General features: G+C 50.2%; 1 protein-coding gene and 1 long non-coding RNA gene across 2 annotated transcripts; both read right to left on the reverse strand.

Annotated features, from left to right (window-relative positions):
- Nucleotides 1–24,070, reverse strand: LOC128801801 (uncharacterized). Its single transcript, XR_008435245.1, has 3 exons — nucleotides 23,987–24,070; nucleotides 6,423–6,567; nucleotides 1–661 (listed from the first exon to the last, which is right to left on the reverse strand). It is a non-coding gene; the product is annotated as an uncharacterized LOC128801801 (long non-coding RNA).
- LOC128801749 (zinc finger protein 135-like) lies at nucleotides 14,659–18,444 on the reverse strand. The gene is made up of 2 exons (XM_053967841.1): nucleotides 18,305–18,444; nucleotides 14,659–16,478 (listed from the first exon to the last, which is right to left on the reverse strand). The coding sequence occupies exons 1-2, from the start codon at nucleotides 18,320–18,322 to the stop codon at nucleotides 15,291–15,293; spliced, it is 1,206 nt and encodes a 401-aa protein (XP_053823816.1). The 5' UTR covers nucleotides 18,323–18,444; the 3' UTR covers nucleotides 14,659–15,290.
- Nucleotides 24,071–24,107: the final 37 nt, after the last annotated feature.

The following is a 24,107-nucleotide window of genomic DNA, read 5'->3' on the forward strand; positions in this document are numbered from 1 at the left end:
TATGATTCTATGCAGGTGCTTTTATTGTAGAGCTCTGGGAATCAGGTGTACAGACGCAAATCTGACTCCGACATGGCTTTCGAGCTGAATGTATTTTATATTCTCTTGTTATATAACTTACATACTAATTATTAAACTTATATTGTTCTATTGTATACATTGACTTTATTCAAGCATGAGTTTCTCATGATCTTTCTCAAGCCCCTGACCACAGTTTCTCATGATTATTCTTACGATTAAACAGTAATTATATCCAATCATCACATCTAACAATTATACCATTTATCATATACTAGCTACACAGGTGCAGTTCTAGCAAGTACAAGGCCTATACTTTCCCAGGGCATTTTCCCAGGGCCTACTAAGCTTAATTTTCCTTCTAACTCCCCAAATCCCCATGATTTTAAAACCTTTTACTATTATTTTCCCCCCTCTGAAAGTATTTTCACTTCACTATAAGTGCAAACGCTTTAACTTGATACAGTCTTTTAGCTTCTGAGTTTATACATAATGTTCTTCAAATTCAGGATTGATGTAAACGTTGTCATGGATGCTGTCACGAACTGGAGGATCAGAGGATGATGGGTGTGGATCCCGTGTCAGTGCCTTTATTATCTTTCAGTTCCAGGACATCCTCTTCTGTAGTTCTCCTTTTAGGACACTGTAGATGAACCAAATTACTAAGAACACAATAAATAGGATTATTGCACTCTCAATGATAGACTTAATCTATGAACTCACTTTCCACCTTAACCCTTTGAAGACTTTGTCTAACTAGCTCATAGTCAAATCTTTTTGCTCTTCTTGTGTTCATGCTCTATTCAACTGATTGATGTAATATTCTACATCTGCAGTTACATTTCGGATGTGGACACAGCAATGATCAATCCATCCCTTTAAAAATCCACACACTCTGTGCTCTTTCAGAAGTAACAAGTCTAAGGCCAATCGATTTTGTAAAGTCATTTCTGTGATGGCTTGTAATTGTATATTTAGTTCTTTAAATCCTTCCTTAGTGACTCTTGCCAGTCTATCTAACTGACCTGTAAGTTTGTAAAACATTTTTCTATTCTGATAGTTTGCTATGGGACTGAGCAAAGACTCTAGGGCCCACCCAAATTTCACTCCACTAGAGGGTTTTTGCCAAGTGTCATCTTGATTTTCATCATTTGGAACTTCTCATCTTGTTCTTATCTGCAGAAGTTTGTGTTTTCCCTTAAATGGGGACTTTTTCTAAATTGGACATAAAGTAGGGAGGCCTAAAGTAATCTCTTTTACTTTCCCATCTACGCGTAGATGTGTTGTCCACTTACCATCACTTGTTGCCCATACAAATTGTCCTGGACTTCAGATTGTACTCATGATACATCCTGTGATTATTTTATAATTTCCTTTGTTTATGTTTGATTCCTCTACAGGCACAACCAATTTGTAAAGCTATTGCTAGTGGTGGCATTTGTTTTATCTCTATATTATCAGAAGTGCAATCAGAAGATTTATTACATGCCCACTAACTTACTTTGTCGGCCTTTATTTTACTACTATTGGCAGTGTTCACTACTGTTGGATCTGTTTTATTTTTGGAACCTTCCTATTTAATACACCAAGGGGTTCTTGCTATATATTGGAATTTCTGTATTATACTTAGAGACTACGGGCATTCCTAAGGCTCTCTTTGGCCTTTCTAATCTTTTGCCTCACACTTCCGTACTACAGTGGTTTCTGTAACATTTTCTGTAACCTTTTTATAATGTGGTAAGTAGCATTGCTATTTACTTGAGATGCCCCCAGACCATCCTATAGGATATCTTATCGTGCCATTATTTCAAAGACAGTCTTGTTGACTCAAAGGATGTAGCCATTGTCCTATTATTTGTAGGTTACTTTGACTACCTGTCTCGACTCTGGTACCTGTTTACATGCAATTGTTTTGTTCTTTTGTATTTCAGGTAATTTTGACGTTATGATTCTCTAACTTATTGGGTGAAACAAGGACAAAAAATCAAAACCCCACAATTCCAATAAAGATTTGTAGGGACGGTATGTTTATTTCAGTGCTAGATGCATGTGAGGGATCTTTCCCCTTCAAAGGACATGCACGCCCCTGAGGACTCCCAATCCTTTTTTTATGCCTCTTACTAATTTACATATGCATAGAATTTCACAATAGGTTAATGCATATTAATTCTGCTGATTTTGCATTACACTTACAGCTATTTACACTTGTACTCAGTTTTTGTCAGAAAGTACAGAGAGAACTCCTGGGTCACTCTGCCCTGTCTGTTTCAAGGTCCGAGGAGTCTTTCTTATCTCTTACCTCTTTAGCTTGGAAATTCACATTCTTTCTCCTCAACTGGGGCAGTTTTGCTAGTGCCGCAATTACCAGACTTAACAGCATCTTTTACTTATGTTAGCAAGATTAAAGTGGCACATTTCACTTAAATCCAAATGGATTTCTACCTTGTTAAATTTTCACTCTGTCTCATTCCCCCTTTCCCTAAGATGAGAAGTAAATTATTTTGCTTAATGCAAATCCTTATGTTAATACGTGTCCCTTAATGCTTTACTATGTACATTTGACCTACTAGGCACAATTGCAATAGCACAAGGAGTTCTCAAGCACGCACAATCTTTACTAGTATATACAAGCACAGTTTTCTGATCAGTGACTGGATGAATCTCGAAGTGGCAGATACTTTGTTCAGTGTCAAGACACACATCTTGAGCATTGCTTTCACAAATGTATCCTAGTTGTTCTGTAGTAGCACAAGATTCTAAGTTTACTGTTAGCCACTTTTCATTCACCTTTCGTGCCCACACCCTATGTTCTGGGGGGTAGAGCACCATTTTTCATTATTTAATCCTAGGGCGATGATGGGGTGGATAACATAAACAGTGGCATTACGTACAGTAAGTACATAGGCAGTGGCCACATTAGAAGCAGGATCATAGGTCACAGATGCTTCTGAGATTTCTTTATATAATCCGAAAATTTACCCTAGTCCATTAGGATTGGAACTTTGTCTCAGAATCAATCACATTATCCCAGACAATCCTTTGAATTTCAGCTGGAAAATTACTTTCACCCCCTGCCATATGATCAAACCTGCTGTTGGTTGCATCCAAAACTGTGCTTGTATAAAACTGAAAGCTAAAGACACATTATCTTGAACCATACTGTTGCATCCTGGGTTTGGGCTCAGATTGGGGTTCTGATCTTTGTCAGTTAAGCCAGTTCTGTGTATCCTCGTGCATCCCCCGGGTTTCCCCCCCACTGTAGTTAGCTCCAGGCTGCCTGCCATTGGAGTTTCCCCCTGTCACCCTTGTAACCACTTCCCCATCCGGTCCTGGGAATTCCATGCTCATCACCCCATTCCCACGATCCCACTGGCCCCGAAGCCCAGTGTCTGCCCCGTTGTGTTCCTTTTGGTCGCTGTGGCATATGTCAATGCCATGGCATCTGATTTCATTGGGCGGGAATGTTTCCTATTCTCCCTGTCCCACCCCTATATCATCCCGCTCCCCTCCAGCCTCGGGGCCAGATTCATCCAAGCGAGGCTGGAAGCGGGCTACATCTTCTCCATCGCGGCTCCACAGCCAATAAAGCATCCACCACGTGGACGGATTTGGACGAATTCCTGCCTCTTCGTTTCTTCCCACGTGCCGACGGCAATGCATGGCCAGCCCACCCCGGGGCGCAGCTGCAGAAGCGCCTGGAAGTAACCGTGAACACTGACCCTGATGAGAAGCCGAGGTGCCAAGCTGGGCGCTCAGGAGCTGACTGGGGCTGGGAAAAGCAACACACAACCGCTAGTGGCGACCAACAGTGGGGCCACGGCCAGCGCAGGCCGAGAGTCACCGCAAAGCACCCAGGAGCTGTGTGGAGAGAGCCGCCGCCGCTGCAAAGCCATTCCGCGCCGCACCGCCAACCAGTGAGCAATGCTGCCGAGACGAGCAAGCGTGGTCTGTGCAGAAACTCGCCACCACCGCAGAATTGCGGTCCGCGGAAAAAGTGCTCCGCGCCGGACTGAAAACAGGAGCGAATAGCCCCCCAGAGTAAGACAGTGACGTCTCCGCCACCCAAGCACGCCGTGTTTTCATGCGTGGGACTGGAAGCATAGCCATTCACGGCCACGGAAACCTGAAGAACGGACGCTTCCTGGGAAAGAAAATCCTAGTAGTAGTTTTATTTGCGAAAATCTCGGTTTGGTGAGTACTTAGCGGTGGGGGGTAGCGGAGCTATGCTCTCCTTCACTTGAGTGGGCTTTGCCGTGTTTCCAAGGGTATGGACAGCGCAGTGTGAAGCAGCGGCCACTTGGGTCGTTCGTGGTTTTTGGGTTTTTTTCCCACTTTTTCTGCACCAGGGGTGAAGTAGTTGGGTAAAAATAGCATGGGGACCGTGCTATCTACCCAACAAAGGGAATTCTATACCCAAATTAAGGGGATTTTATCGGTAAAGGGCCCCTACCCCAAGAAAAGTTCAGTTAAACAATTTGTATGGTGGCTGTGCTTTTCCTTCCCCCACGTAACTGCGGAGGATGGTTACAATATGGAATTCTAGGAGTGGGTGGGAGCGAGGTTAGCAGAGGGAATCGACAGAGATCCCTCCGTAAAAGACTGCTTCCCAAAGCTCTATTTATTAATATTGGAGGTTGTAAAAACAGAGTCCGCGTGGAATGTGAATGGAGAAGGAGAAAAGCCATCAAGAAAATCTGTTGCTTTCCCTGAAACTGCTTCCCCATCCTTGTCTCCTATCCCTTCTTCCCCTAACCCGGGTGGGCGGGGTGGGTACCCTGTCGATATGAGACGCAGGGCAGCTCCACAAACGTGGGCCGTGCTCCTGGCTCCCCCAAGGCCCCCCGGCGACCCTGCCTCGGCAAAATTGTCTGCTTCGCTGAGGAACCGACCCAAAACCCCTTTCCCAATCCCTTTTTCCCAGTTAAGAATCCCCATTTTGGCACTACCCCACGCTGTTCAGTTTCCCTGAACCCTTTTCTTTCTTCCCCTGAGGAAGCCGTGGCCACATGGTTTGGGTCTTTGTCTTCCCAAGATGGAGAGTGGCCACAGGGCAGGGCTTCCGCTTCCCACAATCCCTTTGTCCCCTTTGTCCCCACGTTTGACCCCACCCCCTCCTGCTTCCCTGTGGGCATGGGCACCGCCCACTCAAGGCATCGGGTTGCAACCCCACCCCCTGTTCCCCCTCGGGTGGGTGTTCCCTCCTTCCATGTACTTCCTACTGCAACATCATCCCCACCCTCCCCCGACAGGGAGGGTTCTCTCACCTCTGCCCCACTGTCCCAGGGAGAAGATTCTCCCTGCCCTGTCCGCCCTGTCCCTCGTACCTGCCCCCATGTCCTCCTGCTCCTCAGATACCCGGGGGGGGGAGCGGGGGAGGGGAGGGGACGGGCCCAGTCTATGAAGTTGAGCAGTCGCTCCGCACTCCAGCCTCCTACGCCAGGGGAGGGGAGAACCCTACATGGGCACCCCTTCCCTATGAATCAGTGAAAGAGGTCTGCAAAACATTGCATGAATTTGGCAGAGCAAGCCCTTTCTTTAAGGGCATTCTAAAAGCAACTTTAACATCCAGAACCGTAGAGCCAGCAGACCTTAAGTGTCTGTTCAGCTGCCTGCTTCTCCCATTGGAATACAGCCTGTGGGAGAGGAGGTGGAAAAAACTGGCAGCAGACCTGCTTCCCGAAATCCGAGAGGGGCCTTACAGCCTGGATTTCGTGGAAGAATCAATCACCTTAGACCATCTCGTGGGTGAGGGAGAATGGAGTGAGGGGCAACTACAGGCTCAGGGAATTCCAACAGCCATGCTGGACATGACCAGGGGTGCAGCAGAGCGTGCATTCCTGGGCATGCCCACCAAGGATCCGGTGGTGCCCTATACTGCAATTAAACAAGGTGTTGCAGAGCCTTTTGTAGATTTCGTAGACAGAGTCCGGGCAGCGGTCGAGAGACGGGTGGAGAGACCTGAGCACCGAGATGGACTGGTCCTAGAAGTGGTGCACATGAACACTAATGCAATGTGCAAAAGAATCATCCTGTCACTGCCAGCCTCACCACTGCCAACCCTCGACCAGATCATCGAGGAGTGCACCCTGAAAGCACACCTGACAGAGGAGGAAGCCCCAAAGAGACAAAGAGATAAGCTGGTCGCATCAGCTGCTGCTCCTCCAAGGAACTCAGTGCCAAGGTGCTTTCCATCCACACGCTGGTGCTTCCACTGCCATCAGGAAGGACACTTTCAGGATCACTGCCCACTTCTAAAGACTGCACCGCCCAGGGCTGTGAGAGGAGGGAGCGGGGATGGAAACCCCACCATTTCAAAAAACTAACTAGGGAATGAACGCGCACTTGCTTCGCGTGTTGATAAAAATGAGGCAAGTCGTGGTGCCGCGTGAGGAGCCATGACTCACCATCTAGTTCCATCTGCGAGCGGCTGCCTCTCAACCACTGACATCAGGGAGCCTTATCAGCTCCGACTCACCAATTCTGTCCACTTCCATTCCGAGGCTGGCAATTCTTCATAGCGGAGGCAGAGCTTCTATCGCACATCTGCCACTGTGAAACCAGGAGGAAAGAAGACCTTCTGAACTGCAGGTACCTCATAGTTGGAGACACAAAAAGCACCCCACTAGAGATAGAGGTTCCTCCAGTGATTTCCACCCTTAGTCCGAGGCTCTTCTCTCTCGCAGCACACTGTGTCCAACCCCCCGCTTCCTACCAAAGGGCCAAGTTATTGCACAGGCAATTCCGATTCCTCATGCTCTGTGCAATGACTTGGAACTCTCAGTCTTTTATGCTGGGAAGTTGGGAGAGGAAAAACCCCTCGTGGGGTGTAAACTCAAGTGTGAGGGGCGTTCTGCATATCTTCAGGGGATGTTGGACACAGGGGCAGATGTGACGGTCATCCCACCACACAAGTGACCATCACACTGGGAGCAGCAGAGTGTGGCCATGCCAGTCAGGACTAGGTGGGCCACAGCCTGCAAGGCAATCCAAAAATATTGTCCAAATTAAGGGTCTGAATGGGCTGTTGGCCTCAGTACGTCCGTTGGTGGTCAATTGCGAATTCACATTATGGGGAGAGACACCATGGTTCAGTGGGGGAGCCAAATTGGAATTTCCAGCCCCCCAGCATTTTTAGGTGTAGCCACTGAGGAGCGCCCCACTCAGAAATTAACATGGCTCACAGATAAGCCCGTCTGGGTGGAGCAGTGGCCGCTGAGTAAACAGAAACTACAGGTGCTCACAAAATTAGTGGAGGAAGAATTGGCAAAAGGTCACATAGTAGAAACAAACAGCCTGTGGAACTCTCCGGTGTTTGTAATTAAAAAAACGGGGAAGGACAGGTGGTGACTCCTCCACGATTTAAGAAAAATTAATGAAGCAGTAGATGATATGGGCTCTTTCCAACTGGGTATGCCATCTCCATCAATGCTACCCCAAAATTATAATTTGGCCGTATTGATATTAAGGATTGCTTCTTTCAAATCCCATTACATCCAGATGATGCTCCCTGTTTTGCTTTCCCTGTACCCTCCATCAACAGAGAAGCCCCCATGAAGCGCGACCACTGGACTGTACTACCTCAGGGGCTTAAATGTTCCCCCACTATATGCTAGTGGTATGTCTCCAGGGTTCTGTCCCCCATGCGTGCCAAGTGGACATCCTGTATTTTCTATCACTACATGGATGACGTGCTGATTTGTACCCCTGACAGCGAGGTCCTGCAAGCGGCTCTGGAGGACACTGTTAGGGCCTTGTCGGCGGTTGGATTTGAGTTGCAAAAAGAGAAGGTACAGTTGCTGCCAGCCTGAAAGTACCTGGGCCTGGAAATTAATAATCAAACAATTAGGCCTCAACAAATTCAGATAAGCAACAACCCCAAGACGCTGATGACATCCAGCGCTTGTGCAGATCATTAAATTGGATTAGGCCGTGGCTGGGACTCACCATGAGGGAACTATCCCCTCTTTTTGACTTGTTAGCAGAAAGGGAGGGGGATGAGGGTTTAAGTTCCCCGAGAGTCCTGACCCGGGAGGCCAGAGCCGCATTGACAATGTCCAGACCGCCATAGCGAGCAGGCAAGCCGATCGCTGTCAACCAGGGCTGCCTTTCCGCTTCATCATCCTGGGTGAGTTACCCCATTTATATGGTATGATATTCCAGTGGAACAAGGGCCAACGGGACCCCCTCTTGATAATAGAGTGGGTGTTCCTTGGCCACAGACAGTCCAAAAGTATCACCAGGCCACAAGAGCTGATGGCGCAGCTGATAATACGGGCCAGGGCTCGTCTGCAAGTACTAGCTGGCTGTGACTTCACATGTATCCACCTCCCCATCAAAACATCCATGGGGAAAATGGCCAAGGAGACCTTCGAACATCTTTTAAGGCAAAATGAGAATTTGCAGTTTGCTCTAGACAGCTTCTCAGGCCAAATTCAAATTGGACATCCTGGCCATCATGTGTTCAACACAGAGTTCAAATTGTTACCAAAAGAATTACAAAAAAAAAAGCCACTCAGAGCACTAACAGTGTTCACTGACGGGTCAGGGAAGTCCCACAAGTCAGTGGTGACTTGGAGGGACCCAGAGACTCAGCTGTGGGAATCTGATGTTAAAGTAGTGGAAGGTTCCCCACAAGCAGCTGAGTTGGATGCTGTCATGAGGGCTTTTGAAAAATTTGATCAACCTTTCAATCTGGTAACAGATTCTGTGCATGTAGCAGGAGCAGTGTCTAGAGCAGAACATGCAGTCATCAAGGAGGTCCCAAATCAAGTCATCTTCGGGTTGCTCACAAAATTGGTACACCTGGTTTCTAGCTGTGAGCATCCCTTTTATGTGGTGCCTGTGAGGTCACACACGGATCTCCCAGGCTTTATTGCTGAGGGGAACCACAGAGCAGACACCCTGGCAGCCCCAGTACAGCTGGGAGGCCAGCCAAGTATAGTCGAGCAGGCCAGGCTGAGCCATCAGCAGTTCCATCAAAATGGCGCAGGTCTGGTACGCCAGTTCCTTCTGCAGCATGACCAAGCCAGGGAAATTGTGGCCTCGTGCCCCAACTGTCAGGAGGCAGCTTTACCAACACTGGGAGCAGGTGTGAATCCCAGAGGTCTCCACAGTTGCGAGGTATGGCAGATGGATGTCACAAAAGTCCCCAGATTTGGGAAACTCAGGAATGTCCATGTAACTGTGGATACCTTCTCAGGGGCAGCTTTTGCCTCAGCCCACATAGGGGAAAGGGCCTCAGACATGAGAAAACACCTCATACATGCCTTTGCCACCTTAGGGGTCTCAGCCACAATTAAAACTGACAATGGTCCAGCTTATACTTCCAGGGAGCTCAGTAGCTTCCTGCAGGAATGGGGGGTCCAACATAAGACCGGGATTCCTCACTCCCCCACCGGCCAGGCCATAATAGAAAGAACACACTAGATGCTGAAGCAGGTCCTCCGGAAGCAGCGGAGGGATGTGTGAGTGCTGTCACCGCACGAGAGGCTCTGCAAGGCATTGTTTCCCATCAATTTCCTAAACTGCTCTTTTGACAGACCAGATCCGCCAGCCCTGAGACATTTCAAACAACGTCAGGAGCTCCAACTGGAAGAGAGGCCTCCAGTGTTAGTGAGGGATCCGGACTCTAAAGAAATCCAGGGTCCATTCCCACTTTTGACCTGGGGACGGGGATATGCCTGCATATCCACGCCTTCAGGAGTCAGGTGGATCCCCAGGAGGGATGTCAAACCTTACATCCCAGAACAGTCTGTGAGTCAAAGCGATGCAGTGCCAGTGGATGCAACCAATGATCCCACCAACCAAGGTGGTTGCATCCAATCGCTGGTGCTGCAGAGAGGAAAGGGACTCAACATCCCCCTAAATGGCACTCTCCATACAACTACCTCAGTCCAGTTATGTCCCCAGTCCACTTTGTTGTAATAAAGTTGTTGCCCCAGTTCCCCTGTCCCCAAACACCCAGGGAAAAAACAGCTCCAGGCCCTCTCCACCTGCAAAGCAGCCACCACAGTCACTGCAGCAGAAGAAGCTGGAAGAAGAGGCCACTGCATGAAGATTCAACTCAAAGCAACTGTCTTTTTTATATATTTTAAAGCAGGGAATTGTTGCATCCTGGGTTTTAGGTTCAGATTTGGGGTTCTGGTCTTTGTTAGCTTACCAGTTCCATGTATCCTCGTGCATCCTCCGGGTTATCCCGCCCCATGGAAGTTAGCCCCAGGCTGCTGCCTATTGGGTTTTCTCCCCTGCCACTCCTGTGACCACTCCCCTGTCCGGTCCCCGGTAGTTCCGTGCTCCTCACCTCATTCTCGCGGTCCCACTGGCCCTGAACCCCCATGTCCGCCTCCATCGTGTCTCCATTGGCCGTTGTGAGCAAAGTCAAGGGACCTGCCCAAGAGATCCAGTTCCTGGGAGTGTAATGGCAAGATTGATGGCGCCAGATTCCCGCTGAGGTCATCAACAAGATCACGGCGATGTCTCCACCAACCAGCAAAAAGGAAACACAAGCTTTCCTAGGTGCCATAGGTTTTTGGAGAATGCACATTTCCGAGTATAGGCAGATTGTGAGCCCTCTCTACCCGATCACCCGCAAGAAGAACACTTTCCACTGGGGCCCTGAGCAGCAACAAGCCTTCACCCAGATCAAGCAAGTGATCGCTCATGCTGTAGCCCTTGGCCCAGTCAGGACGGGACCAGAAGTCAAGAATATGCTCTACTCTGCAGCCAGGAACCATGGTTTGTCCTGGAGCCTTTGGCAGAAGGTGCCTGGTGATACTCGAGACCGACCACTGGGATTCTGGAGCCAAAGTTACAGAGGGTCCGAAGCCAACTACACCCCAACAGAGAAGGAAATCTTAGCTGCCTATGAAGGAGTTCAAGCCGCCTTGGAGGTGACTGGCACGGAAGCACAACTCCTCCTGGCACCCCGACTCCCAGTGCTGGGGTGGATATTCAAAGGAAAGGTTCCTACTACCCACCATGCCACTGACACCACATGGAACAAATAGATTGCCCTCATCACCCAGCATGCCTGTATTGGAAACCTGAATCGCCCTGGGATTTTGGAGATAATTACAAACTGGCCGGAAGGTGAAAACTTTGGTCTCACTGACGACAAGGAGCAGGTACAAGCGACAAGGACTGATGAAGCTCCACCATATAACCAACTACCAGCAGAGGAAACACGCTACGCTCTTTTCACTGACGGTTTCTGTCGCATCGTAGGGATGAACCGGAAGTGGAAAGCAGCCATATGGAGCCCCACATGACAAGTTGCACAAGCTACCGAAGGAGAAGCTGGATCGAGCCAACTCACTGAACTCAAGGCCATTCAGCTGGCCCTGGACATTGTTGAAAGGGAGAAGTGGCCAAAGCTCTACCTTTATACTGATTCGTGGATGGTAGCCAATGCTCTGTGGGGCTGGCTGGGAAGGTGGAGAAAGGCCAACTGGCAACGTAGAGGAAAACCAATCTGGGCTGCTGATATATGGAAAGACATTGCCTCTCGGGTGGAGAAACTAATGGTGAAAGTCCGTCATGTAGATGCCCATGTCCCCAAATGTTGGGCTAATGAGGAGCACCGAAACAACGAGCAGGTAGATCAGGCAGCAAGAATAGAGGTGTCAAAGATAGACTTAGATTGGCACCATAAGGGGGAGTTGTTCCTGGCTCAATGGGCTCATGATGCCTCAGGTCATCAGGGCAGAGATGCCACCTACAAGTGGGCACGAGACTGAAGGGTGGATCTAACCATGGGCAGCATTTCTCAGGTTATCCATGACTGTGAGACATGTGCTGCCATCAAACAGGCCAAGCAGGTGAAGCCCCTGTGGTATGGTGGACAGTGGTCCAAGTACAAGTATAGGGAAGCCTGACAGATTGACTACATCACACTGCCTCAGACATGCCGAGGCAAGTGCTACGTGCTGACCATTATGGAAGCCACCACTGGATGGCTGGCGACCTACCCTGTGCCTCATGCCACTGCCCGGACCACCATCTTAGGCCTAGAAAAGCGAGTCCTGTGGAGACATGGCACACCTGAGAGAATTGAGTCTGACAACAGCACCCATTTCAAGAACAGCCTTATCAACACCTGGGCCAGAGAACATGGTATCAAATGGATATATCATATTCCCTATCATGCTCCAGCTGCCGGCAAAGTTGAACGGTGCAATGGACTCCTTAAGACTACCCTGAAGGCACTTGGTGGGGGAACATTTAGAAACTGGGAAATGAACCTGGCAAAAGCAACCTGGATGGTCAACACCCAAGGGTCCATCAATCGAGCTGGTCCTGCCCAGTCAGAACCCTTGCATACAGTAGATGGAGATAAAGTCCCTGTAGTATATATGAAAGGTAGTTTAGGAAAAACTGTTTGGATTAATCCCACCTCAGGCAAAGACAAACCCATCCGTGGGATTGTTTTTGCTCAAGGACCTGGTTACACTTGGTGGGCAATGCAGAAAGATGGGGAAACCTGTTGTGTACCACAGGGAAACCTAGTCTTAAGTGAGAACTACTGGGTGTAAGATTTCACTATGATGCAGATGGAAATAGAATAAGGGGTGGATAATGTCCTGTCTTGTAAGAGAAGCATATATTTTATTTGCCATCTGTCGGAGGTGGGGCAGGTATCTTCTGTTAAGTTGGGCAATATTCTTATCTCTTCCAAGAACAATGTCTCCTTCCAGGGAGATATCTTCTGTTAATGGGCCATTGAATGGCTCACTGCATGACTGAGAAAGTTACATCATCCCATTGTGAGATGCTCCTCCCAGAGGGAAGAGCCAAGCATTCCTACCTGCTTAAAATCAGCATTTTTTGGGACATCAGCACAGCCTCTTCACTGGATTCCCAGAGGAAGACCAGGCCCATCTACTCTATCACCAGACCTTCAGAGAAAACTACACCCTTCTACGGGATCATCGCTTCAGCAGCATTTCATCTGCCACTCCAGGAGGAGCAGCCACCATTTAACTGACTATCACCAACACCCTGACTCCTCAGGATGTCAGGTTTCTGACTCTATCAGTAGTTTTGTTTATACTAATTACATTTTTAAATTTATTATTTAGTTTTTTCCTAGTAAAGAACTGTCATTCCCATTCCCATATCTTTGCCTGAGAGCCTTTTTATTTTGAAATTGTGGTAATTTGGAGGGAGGGGGTTTACCTTTTCCATTTCACGGGAGGCCCTTGCCTTCTTTCACAGACTCCTGTCTTTTCAAACCAAGACACCAGGCTAGCTCAGTTGGTAGAGCATGAGACGCTTAATCTGAGGGTTGTTGGTTTGAGCCTCACCTTGGGCACCAATTAAAAATGCAGGTGTTTGAGTAGTGGCTGCTGCTGCCTATAATCTGTCCCCCCCAGGCCTCTCCTATAGAAAAGCAAGTTGAGATAACTTTTAGGCTATGCAGTCAGACCCTCACTCAACACTCACCACAGCTGGCTCAGTGACAGAGGCAAGAAAGGCTCTTTTTGCAGGCTTTCATTCCAGCAGAGGATATCACATGTGGCTGAAAGGAACCCAGCGAGGTAAAAAGAGCCCAATCACGTGGAGGAAATAGCTTAAGAGGGGAAGGGGTGGGGGGTGGAGCTAAGGGCTGGGCAGAGGGGTTTGATCTCCAGGGAAAAGGGGGTGGCCATCAGGGATACCATTCCAGTGAGAGGACAGGGAAGGGAGAAACCAGGGGAAGATACACTGGGAAAGTTGCAGCACAGAAGCCCAAACGAGAGACTGTTTTTCTCCCCAGGAGGACTAACTCTATGGTGAGTAGTTACTGCTGTTGCCAGGGCTGAGGACTTGGGAATTGACCTATGTGGGAGAGTTCATGGGATGCTACAGGGACCCTTCTTCCCACAGTCCCATTTTCCACCCTTCTCCATATTTTCCTCTCCCTTTCCCAGAGCACCCCAGTCACCAGCGCCCCCCCCCCAACATCTGTTTGGTGGTCCCACCTCCCCATTTCCCTTTCTCTCCCCACCGTCCCACCACTTCCCCTCCCGCTCACCTGGGAGCTCCGTGCCCCCAGCCAGGGGGGCTCCAGTACCACCAGAAGGGCCCCAGCTGCCTCCACACGCCCCATGGCCAGCGCCGGGCAGGGGCTGACACCTCCCCCCTCCCCACATTCCCCTGGCGGGGGGCGCTGGGGGCGAGGGTGGGCATGGGTGGAGTCCAGGTGAGGAGCTCTGGGTGTTGCGGGACTGCCTGGCAACTGGGGCGTCATCAGTGCTGCGCGCTCTGATTGGATCAATTATGTTAGTGCCTTCTCTGATTGGCTGAGGAGAGGCCTGGGAGTTGAGAGAAGGAACAGGAGCAATCCCGCCCCGAGCCCTGGCGTGGGCACAACAGACCCAGCCTGGGCACAGGGAGAGAATTTATTATCAACCAAATCACAGCAGCACAAGAAGGGAAAGAAATCCCTCCAACACCTTCCCCCCACCCAACAGGGATCACCAGGACCACGGATCACCTCAGCTGTGCCCAACGGGGTCACTGGGGATCATCCAGCCTGGACCCTCCCATGGGGGATGGAGCTGGAGCAGTGCACGAAGCTCTTCCTGCACTCGGGACACTCACAGGTCAATCTCCATGTCTGTGTCCCACCATGTCATGTCCTACCATAACCACACCCATGTCTTAGTTTAATGTCTTTATTTTTACCACAGTATTGGATATTTTGAAGGGATGAAGAGAAATGAAAAAACAAATCAAGGCCAAAAGGAAAGGATTTCCGTGTCTGTGCCGGCTGAGGATCTACGAACTTGAGTAGAAGGGAAGAATCTTTTCTGGTGGAATTCCCACCCCACTGTCTCCAAAATCTTGGTTTTTTCCAAAGTTTTTCACCATTTGGCTGCAGCAGACACCCTTGGGCAATAGGAAATGAAAATCGTGGAATCCCTGAAATTGGAAAAGACCTCCAAGTCCATTCAGTATTCCTTGATGCCACCAGAAGACAGGATTGAATGCAAAAGATTTTATGGGGTTGAAAGTCAACAAATCCACTCTCCCCAAGGAATTCCCATTTTTGGTCTGTGTCCCGATGGATGTTCCTGCCCCTGAGTTCATCCAGGTGCCCACAAGGAGCCAGGAAGATGGGGAGCACTCCATCAAGGTAACTTCCCAACATGGATCACCAAGACAACAGATCACCAGGGCTCTGCCCAATGAGGGTCACTAAGGAACATCCAGAGTGGATCCTCCCATGGGGAATGGAGTTGGGAGGAGCGTACAAAGCTCTTCCCGCACTCAGGGCATTCACAGGGCTTCCCTTAGTGGCGCCTCCGTTGGTGTTTGGTCAAGGTTGAGCTCGTGGAGAAGCTCTTCCCACACTCCCCACACTCGTAGGGCCTCTCCCCGGTGTGGATGCGCCGGTGCACGGTGAGGTGGGAGTTTAGCTTGAAGCCCTTCCCGCAGTCGGGGCAGCGGAAGGGCCTCTCCTCTGTGTGACACCGTTGATGTACGAGGAGACTGGAGCTGATCTGAAACCTCTTCCCACACTCAGGACACTTGTAGGGCTTCTCCCCGGTGTGGATGCGCTGGTGTTTTCTCAGGTCAGAGTGCCACCCATAGCTCTTCCCACATTCCAAGCAGGTGTAGGGCCGTTCCCCTGTGTGGATCACCTGGTGCCGAATCAGGGCTGAGCTGTCTCTGAAGCTCTTCCCACATTCCCCGCACTTGTAGGGCCTTTCCCCAGTGTGGATCTTTTGGTGCTCCATAAGCTGGGAGTTCAGGCTGAAGCTCTTCCCACACTCCCCACACTCGTAGGGCTTTTCCCCAGTGTGGATCCTCTCGTGTTTCCTCAGGCCAGAGCTCTGGCTGAAGCTCTTCCCACATTCCCCACACTCATAGGGCTTTTCCCCAGTGTGGATCCTCTGGTGTTGCATCAGGTGGCCCTTCTGGCTGAAGCTCATCCCACATTCCCCGCACTCATAAGGCCGGTCCCCAGTGTGCATTACCTGGTGCTGCATCAGTTGGCCCCTCTGGCTGAAGCTCTTCCCACATTGCCTACACTCAAAGGGCTTTTCCCCAGTGTGGATCCTCTGGTGTTGGATCAGGATGGAGTTAAGCCTGAAGCTCTTCCCACACTCTCCACACTCAAAGGGCCGTTCCCCAGTGTGGAACCTCTGGTGCAGTCTCAGGCTGGAGCTCCAGCTGAAACGCTTCCCACATTCCTCACACTCGTAGGGCTGTTCCCCAGTGTGGATCACCTGGTGCTCAATTAGGTGCAAGCTCCGGCTGAAACCCTTCCCACATTCCAAGCACTTGTGGGGCTTCTCCCTGCCATGAGCCTTCTCCACCAGCTCCGATCTCCGGCTGGATCTCCGGCCGCCTTCCTGGCTCAAGGGGGCTCTTTCCTCCCCACAGCTCCCTGGGCTGGGTTTGCAGCCACTTCTCGTGCGAGATCTCCAGGGCTTTTCCTCCTCCTCCATCCAGCCACACCCTGGGAATGAAAAATCCTGGGTTGGGGAAAAAACAAGAACAGAGCGCATTGGACTGGGAGTTCCTCCTTGCCCACTTCATCTCAGGAAGTCATTGGGCATCTTGTGTCTGTAAGAACCTCCAAAACATTAAGATTGAGCCCAAAAATCCTCCAAACTTCAAGACACAGATCAAAACCTCCCCAAACATCACAATTCAGTACAAACTCCCTCCAGATTATAATGATTCAGCCCCCACGAACAACCAAAGCACCAACATTTAGCCCAATAAATTGGAGAGATCCCATGGCCTCTCCCATTTTTAGGAATGAAATTACTTTTACAGGACTCCTCTCTCTGCTTTCTGGACAGAAACCTCTCCTGATGTCAATTTTTCAGCACACCCTGGGGCTCATCCGGAATTCCTTCCACCCTCCGGGGCGGTGGGCAGGGAGCGCAGCTGAAGGTGCCTCACCCACTTTGGGTGATCGGCTCCCTTGGCTGGCAGCGGCACCGGGGATTGATTGGGGACCCGGGAGTCACCAGGAGACAGACGAGTGACACATCAGGGGAGTCTGTGAAGAGTCAGCAGGGAGAGAGCACTGAAAATCTCATCAGTGAGTGCACTGGGATCTTCAGGGAGTGAACATGGCAGGGCACCCAGGGAGGGGAGAAAAGGGAAAGCCAAAGAGGGGTCCTAGCTAAAGGGATGATGATCCCAAAATATCTCTGAAGGATCCCTTGGGAGAATGTTGAGGTAGTTTGCACATTCCCCCAGAGGTAATTAAGGACATGGATACCCAGGGGGGCAATAAGGGAAGTGGAGAAGGGATTTGGACAACAGGGGATGGATGGTGTTGGTGTGCTGGGAAGGGATTGGGTGAAGGGGAGTGTGCAGGAATATGGTGAAGGCAAGAAGCAGCAGGAAAAAATCTACATGGTATGAAAAAGGATGATGGAAAAGACAAGTAAGAGAAAAATCCTGAGGATCAGGATGTATTTCAGCAGGGTCTTATGCTCAAAATTTGCCAGCTGATCCAGATCCTTTCTATCCCCGGTTTCCAGGACAAGAAAACAAAGAGTTCGGCATTTCAGGGTGTTTCTCTGTGGTGGGGAGCCGCAGCACCGGGCGCAGAGCTGTGGGACTGGGAGCATGGGCTGGGGGCCTGTGGGGAGCTGCGGGGCCAGGCCGGGGCTGTGGGGCAGCTGGGGCTCAGCGCCGAGCACTGCCTGACCCCACCAGGCCCAGGCAGGGCACCACCACACCCTCCTCAACTTTTCTCTGTTCACTCCACTCCTGCACATGACATCACTCACTGAAGCAGGTCACTCTCACACCTGCACTCTCTTGGCTCAAGTCATTGCATCCCCCTAAATGCACTGTCTGTGTAGGGGAGAATTGGTTCAGTCTATGGCAATACAAGAAAAGTCCAGCCAAATGCCACTCCATCATCTCCTCCCACCTAGGATTTCTCTCCCATCTCTTCTGACATCTCAGGTCCCAGACTGCCTCTCTTCTCTTTGAAATCAAGGAGGAGTAGTGTTTCACAAAGCTTTCTTTGCCCAGGAAATGGTTAAAAGTCTCCGGCTCCCAAGACAACTGAAATCTTGGCTGCCCAGGACTCCCACAGCTGGGCACCTCCTCCCCCCTTCTCTTCCTCCTCCTCAGCACTACTGGCACATGATACCAAATTTCCAGGTGGCACAGGCTCTCTCTCTCTCTCTCTCTCCCCCCCCCTCTGGGGGGGGGGGGGGGGCAGGGGGGGAAACAAAGACATCTCAGTGTTTCTCCACCCTTCCGTCGTGCAGGGGCTGGCCCGTTCCATTCCCTTCACCCCCCTTCTCTTTCCAGGGCTCCGGCCTACCTCAGCTATAGGCCGCATGGCTTCCCCTCCCAACCCAGCCTGTGGCTGGGCAGGGGAGGTCTGGACTCTTCACTGACCAGAACAAAAGACAGCGCTCCCCTGGGAGCTCTCTGCTTTTAACGCCTGTGTTCTCAGAGGCGGATCCATGTCTTCAGTGGTTACACCAGGTGTCAATATTCAAATCTGACCACTGATTGGCCTGACCACCACTTCCCAAGAAAACTCACTTCCTTATCAACCCATGACACCCCACCATCCCCAGGCAGGGTCGGCAGTGGCCCCAGGAGACGGGACGCCCCAGCCGCTGCCCGGCCCCGTGGAACTGCCGGCGCTGCCCGCCGGGGGGGGGTGCCTTTGGACACTGCAGCAAGACAGGGACTGGCTCTGGGATACAGGCTGCGGAGGGGACCGTGAGCACAAAGAGGAAAACAAAGGAACAGCTGGGAAATGGGGATTATAAAGGAAGGATCGAGATGCTGATTGGGTCATTGGAAAACGAATGATTTTGCAGAAAGTTCAGCAGCTCTCAGAGGATGAGCATCCACAGGCAGTGAGTGGAGCTGCAGGAGTGGCAGAAGGCAGCCCTGGAGCACTTGGACACAAAGGCACAGCAGCTGAATGCAAGAAGGGATAAGCAAAAGGCCAAGCTGAAGGCAAAGGCCATGACACAGTTCCTACAGCCCCTCGGGGTCAACCCCAGGGCCCAAGGGGGCCCCAGCACCCAGGGGACAGGGTCGGCCACAAGCACCTGGCAGAGGCATTGCCCTCCTGGGCAGGGGAGAGCCCACCCAAACAGCCCCTGGGAAGGACTCAGGGCTCCAGCTGCAGGGCACAGGAACACTGGAAACAGAGACAGCAGCACCCTCAGGAGGAGCAAGTCCACCCCTGGATGGACATGGATTGTCAGGGGTGTCACAGCTCCCATCCCACCAGGGCACCACACTGGAGCCCTGGAGAACATTCAGGGTGGTTCTGCATCGAGAGGAGGCCTCTCCTGATGGACACAGGAGCCTCTCCATCCACTCTGAATCTTAGACATAAGGGGGGAAAATGCTAAAAATGTCTTGGATTTTTCAGGGGAGAAGGGGGAAAGAGGAGTGGCTTTATTCAACCACTCTTAGCAGATATGGGGAAGGGTTTGAAATGCAAGAATTTTTATTTGCTCTCAGTTGTGATTATAGTTTACAGGGAGGGGATTTGATTGCTAAACTGGGAATGCAAATTGATATTCTAAAAGGTGATAGAGAGGCTAGTTCTCTTGTACGTTTTTGTCACATGTCTGGCCAGGCCTATGCTGAAGTGAACCCAGAAGTGTGGGTAGCCTCAGGGAAATGGGTAAATTAGATATGGAGCCTCTCCAAATTACTTTGAAGCAACCAGGACAAGTGGTGTCTAGAAGCAACACCCTAATCCAAGGGAGGGAAGTATGAAAAATGCGTATTATACGATTGGCTCCTTGCAAATATTAAAATGAATACTATATGTGTTATGTTGGAAAGTTATGCTGTAGTAATCTCTTCTAAGTAGTGCTGTATTAATCACTTTTAAGTAGTGTGCTGCATACAGTTTTTAGCCTAGAGCATAATATTAAAATAGAAACTATGTGATGCAAGATACTTTTTGTAACTAGCTCAAGGAATGCAAAAGATAATCAAGAAATTCTTCGCATTACACTCTCTGGATAGAGATCACAGCAACAGACACCAAGATCCCCAGAGAAGAATTATTGTCTCCTTTTCAGAAAAGCTCAGACTTCGAGGAACCAAGAAGGTTGACTTACAATGGGGGGGGGGTGGGTCTAAAATTAAGCAGAAACACCCTGGTTTGAAAGGAATGTTTGAATCATGTATGAGCTATATGAATATGCAATAGGCTATTGCTTTAAGGAGTAATCCTTTGTTAGCAAGGTGTGCTATTTTGGCAGAGTGCCAGGCACCCGGACTCCATAATTGTTTACTTTTATTGTCTCTTATTCTCCTGATTGTTATGACTATTTTCATTACTATTAAACATCTGAAATTTTAACAAAGGTGAATGGCGTTTTTCACAGGAAGGAAGGGGAATTAGACAAAGCGCAGGACAAACTGGTGGAGCTGTGTGTGCTTTTAAGAGCCTGGCACTGAAATGCCCTGAGCAGCAAGGCTTCAATATCTTCTGGTGACACCATGTCAGCTAAAAGGGGGGCAAAAGCAATTCTGACTTCTTCAGCAATCACTAGATCACTTATAAAGGCATTTCTAAAAGAAATAATTCCAAGTGAAGGGATTGTGGAAGCAACAGACTCAGACAGTAGAACTTCTTTTACAGTAAAAAAATCCTTCAGGGGGTTATGGCAGCTTTAGGAATACAATGGGACCTCCATAACCCCTGGCATCCCAGAGCTCAGGTTGGGTAGAAAGAATGAATGGGGAAAGAAAGAAACACCTTTGGAAGCTGGGGAAAGAAACCAAGATGCCATGGGTACAGCTTTTGCCATTGGCTTTGGCAAGAGTAAGAACCAGACCCAGGGCAGATATTCAATTATCTCCCTCTGGAATTCATGTCTGGAATTCCTTACCCTGGTAATTCTCCACCTAGTGCAGGCTGGAGATAAGGGATGTACATTTAAAGCAGTCTGTGGCCAGAATCCTGTCTCTTGTGAAATCTCTGCCACAGGAAGCTGGGCTGGCACAGAGCCTGCCTTGGCACTTTGCTGTTCCCAACATCCAAGCAGGACATCGGGCCCTGCCTAAGGACTGCAAAGCAGCACCATTGGTGGCCAAGTGGCGTGGCCCATGCCAAGTGGCCCTGAGGCCAGAAACAGCCGCCAGCACAGCTGAACACGGGGGACCCCTCAGCCTCGGCTCCAGGGCTCTGAAGCCCCGGAGATTTGCACTTCCCGCCTGCAGGAGGAGGATGGGAGGCCCCCACTGAGCCTGTGTTGGAGAAGTGCCGCGGGAGACAAGACTCATGATATCATGATCATCAAGTCTCAGTTTATTGCAACAGATTACAGAGTTTATATATGCTCGTTAATTAGCTCATGCATATTACAAAACCCAAGCTCATGATTGGTTGCTGTGTGATTGGCGCAACTGTCTTGTTCGGTTGCTCTTGCTGTTCTTGTGGTTGATACTTCTTGGTTCTTCTCTATCTATTTCTACATACTAAGCAGTTTCAGCATCCTGATCCTTGCAGACTCTGATTTCTACATATCCTGATTTCTACACCCAGGGTCATGCTGACCATTGCAGCAGTCACGTAGCCCCTCATATTTTGACCAATTTTACAGTTTCATGTCCCTTGCTGTTTAACCATTCTTCTGCCAAGCTCTCTACAAGCCTGCACTGAAGGCAGCGCAGCAGCACCCAGGGCTCCACAGCGGGGCAAGGCCTGCCCACACATCCTCTGCTCAAATCCTCCGCCTGGCCACCCTCCTTTGGCATCTCCAGCCACCGGGGCCAATCCTTGCTGCCACTGCTGCAGCTTCAGTGCTTTCTGTGCCTGCACTGCCGCAGCTGCTGGGGAACACAACGGCACAATTCCACTCTGGGTCTCAGTTACACACACACTGCGCTGCCTGGGATTAGAGTCCACCATGAGAATGTTTTTTCTTAATAATCCTACTTTTATATTGTCAGTAAGATTTGGGCCAGGAGTGTGAGACTCAATTTTTATTATTAGCAGAAGAAGTCAAAAAATATTTATTGCTTTGGATTCTTTTTGTGCATGTGTTTGTGTGGCCTTTGGAGATTGCAAAATTTTGGCATGGGTTTTTTGGTGTTCACCTATAGGCTGCAATTTGAAAAACTACAAGAGCTTTAAAGGTGACCTTTTAACTGATAAACAGTTAATAGAACACTGGTCAGAAAAACCCCCAAAAATCCAAACCCTGGCTTTTGCAGTGTGAGTCACCTGATGGCTGCCCTGGAAGAGAAGCTGCACTCCAGACAGCCAGCAGAGGAGCTTTCGAAATGCAAATTAACACTGCTGGGGCAAAGTGGGGACAAAGTTCCTGGCTCTTCTTGCCTGGGGCAGGAATTGGGCTGATTCCCTCTGCCCCTCACCCCAAGCTCTGCCTGCTTGCACAGATGCAATTTGCACAGCTGAAGGCAGAGCCCATGGTGAGGATCTCTGACTCTGCAACAGAAATTGGTGAAGCTGCAAAGGAAAACAGCAAATGGAGAATGTTGTGAAAACTTCACTAAAATAAGGAGGGGGATCATCCCTGTGCCCACCCCAACATGTGCTGTCACTCTCTATGCTATACAGGGTGTATCAGAGCACTGGGGTTTTTGCTCTAACAAGTTCAGGGAAATCAGTTGGAATTCAAGTATTTGATGATGTAATTAGAAAAAAGTGCCAAATTGATACAGCCCCGGCTTGAGGGAGCGCCCAAAAATGGGGAAAAGATGAAGGGCCGCCAGAACAAATCCTACAACACCATGGATCCAGCCCCTGGGAACCCGAACCAATTCATACCAGGAGACAGAGAACCCATTTATCATTTCAATGATAAATGGCATCATTCGATTACAAGCTGTCCTTGAAATGAGAACCAGACAGCTCCAGCTCCTGACCACCCAGATGATGACAAAAGTGGTGAAAAAGATAACAAAGGAAATAGGAGAGCAGTTTATCTATCAGTCCAAGCATGGAAAGGTGGGAATGGGACACGGTTTCGTGGTTCCCTGGCAGACCATGGGTTAAACGAATGCTGTTTCTCCTCTTATGTGCTACAGCAACTCTCATCTTTTTACCATGCTCCACACCTTGGGAGTGCAGCTCATCCAGCAGGTAAGCAAGGGGATGCAGGTGGCAGCCAGGCCTCCTGATCCAGAAACGGCTACAAAAGGACAGGGAATGAGGTCACCGAGAATAATCCCAAAACCAAAGAACACCCCGGAAAAGAGACCGAGTCAATGGAAATTAAAAGTTTGCAAAGGCTATTATCCAGAAAATAGGAAGACGAGGGATTCAAAGGAAGCAGACAAATCTGTCTTTAGAAAAAGATGGTGTGAATTTCATAGGCGATGGGGCAGGGACTTGTACATAAGAAAGTAATAGGAAAATCGATCCGTTTCAGAAAACGTTATTGACACAGACTGCTGCTCAGCTAAGATCATACTAAATTCCTGAACTTCGAAAAGAACTAAGACTTAACAGAGCCATGAATATCGGATGCTATATACAAGGAGGGCTGCACATTAACGAGGACATGCAGCAGGCGCATCGGGAAGTCTCAACCTTCCAAGTTCCTCAACCAGTGGGCAAAGGCAGAGGGAGATGCGGCCGGGAAAATGAGCATAAAAAGGAGGCTGAGTACTACAACAATGGGAGAGACCGTACGGCAAATGCCCCACGGCCTCTCCCTCTGCTCAGCAATAAAGTCACTTTTACAGGACTCCTCGGTCTCCTCTGGGCACAGAAACCTCCGGCGACGTGAACTTCCCCGCACGCTCCCGGCGACGGGGCAGCCACCTCTGTCCTAGCCACAGCAAGCGGGACGAGGCAGCGCTGCTCCGGCAGCGGCTCCTGCCCAGGCAGCGGCGGGAAGGAGAGCGCGGGCAGCCGCTCCCGCAGGGCCCTCGGCCCAGGGCCACCACGGGCCGGACACGGCACAAGCAAGCCGCCGCAGACCCCTGCCGCCCCCTCCGCCCGCAGCGAGCCCCGAGCCCCCGCAGAACCCAGCGCGGCTCCCACCTGCGCCGGGGCCGCCTCCCAGCTCCGCCAATGCCGCCTCCCCGGCCTCCGGCCGCTGCCGCCGCTCCCGGGCCCGCACAGACGCTCCGCCAATGGCGCCGCTGCCCAGCCAGGGCCGCCC

This window comes from Vidua chalybeata, chromosome 31 (assembly GCF_026979565.1).
Source record: "Vidua chalybeata isolate OUT-0048 chromosome 31, bVidCha1 merged haplotype, whole genome shotgun sequence".
Taxonomy (NCBI): domain Eukaryota; kingdom Metazoa; phylum Chordata; class Aves; order Passeriformes; family Viduidae; genus Vidua; species Vidua chalybeata.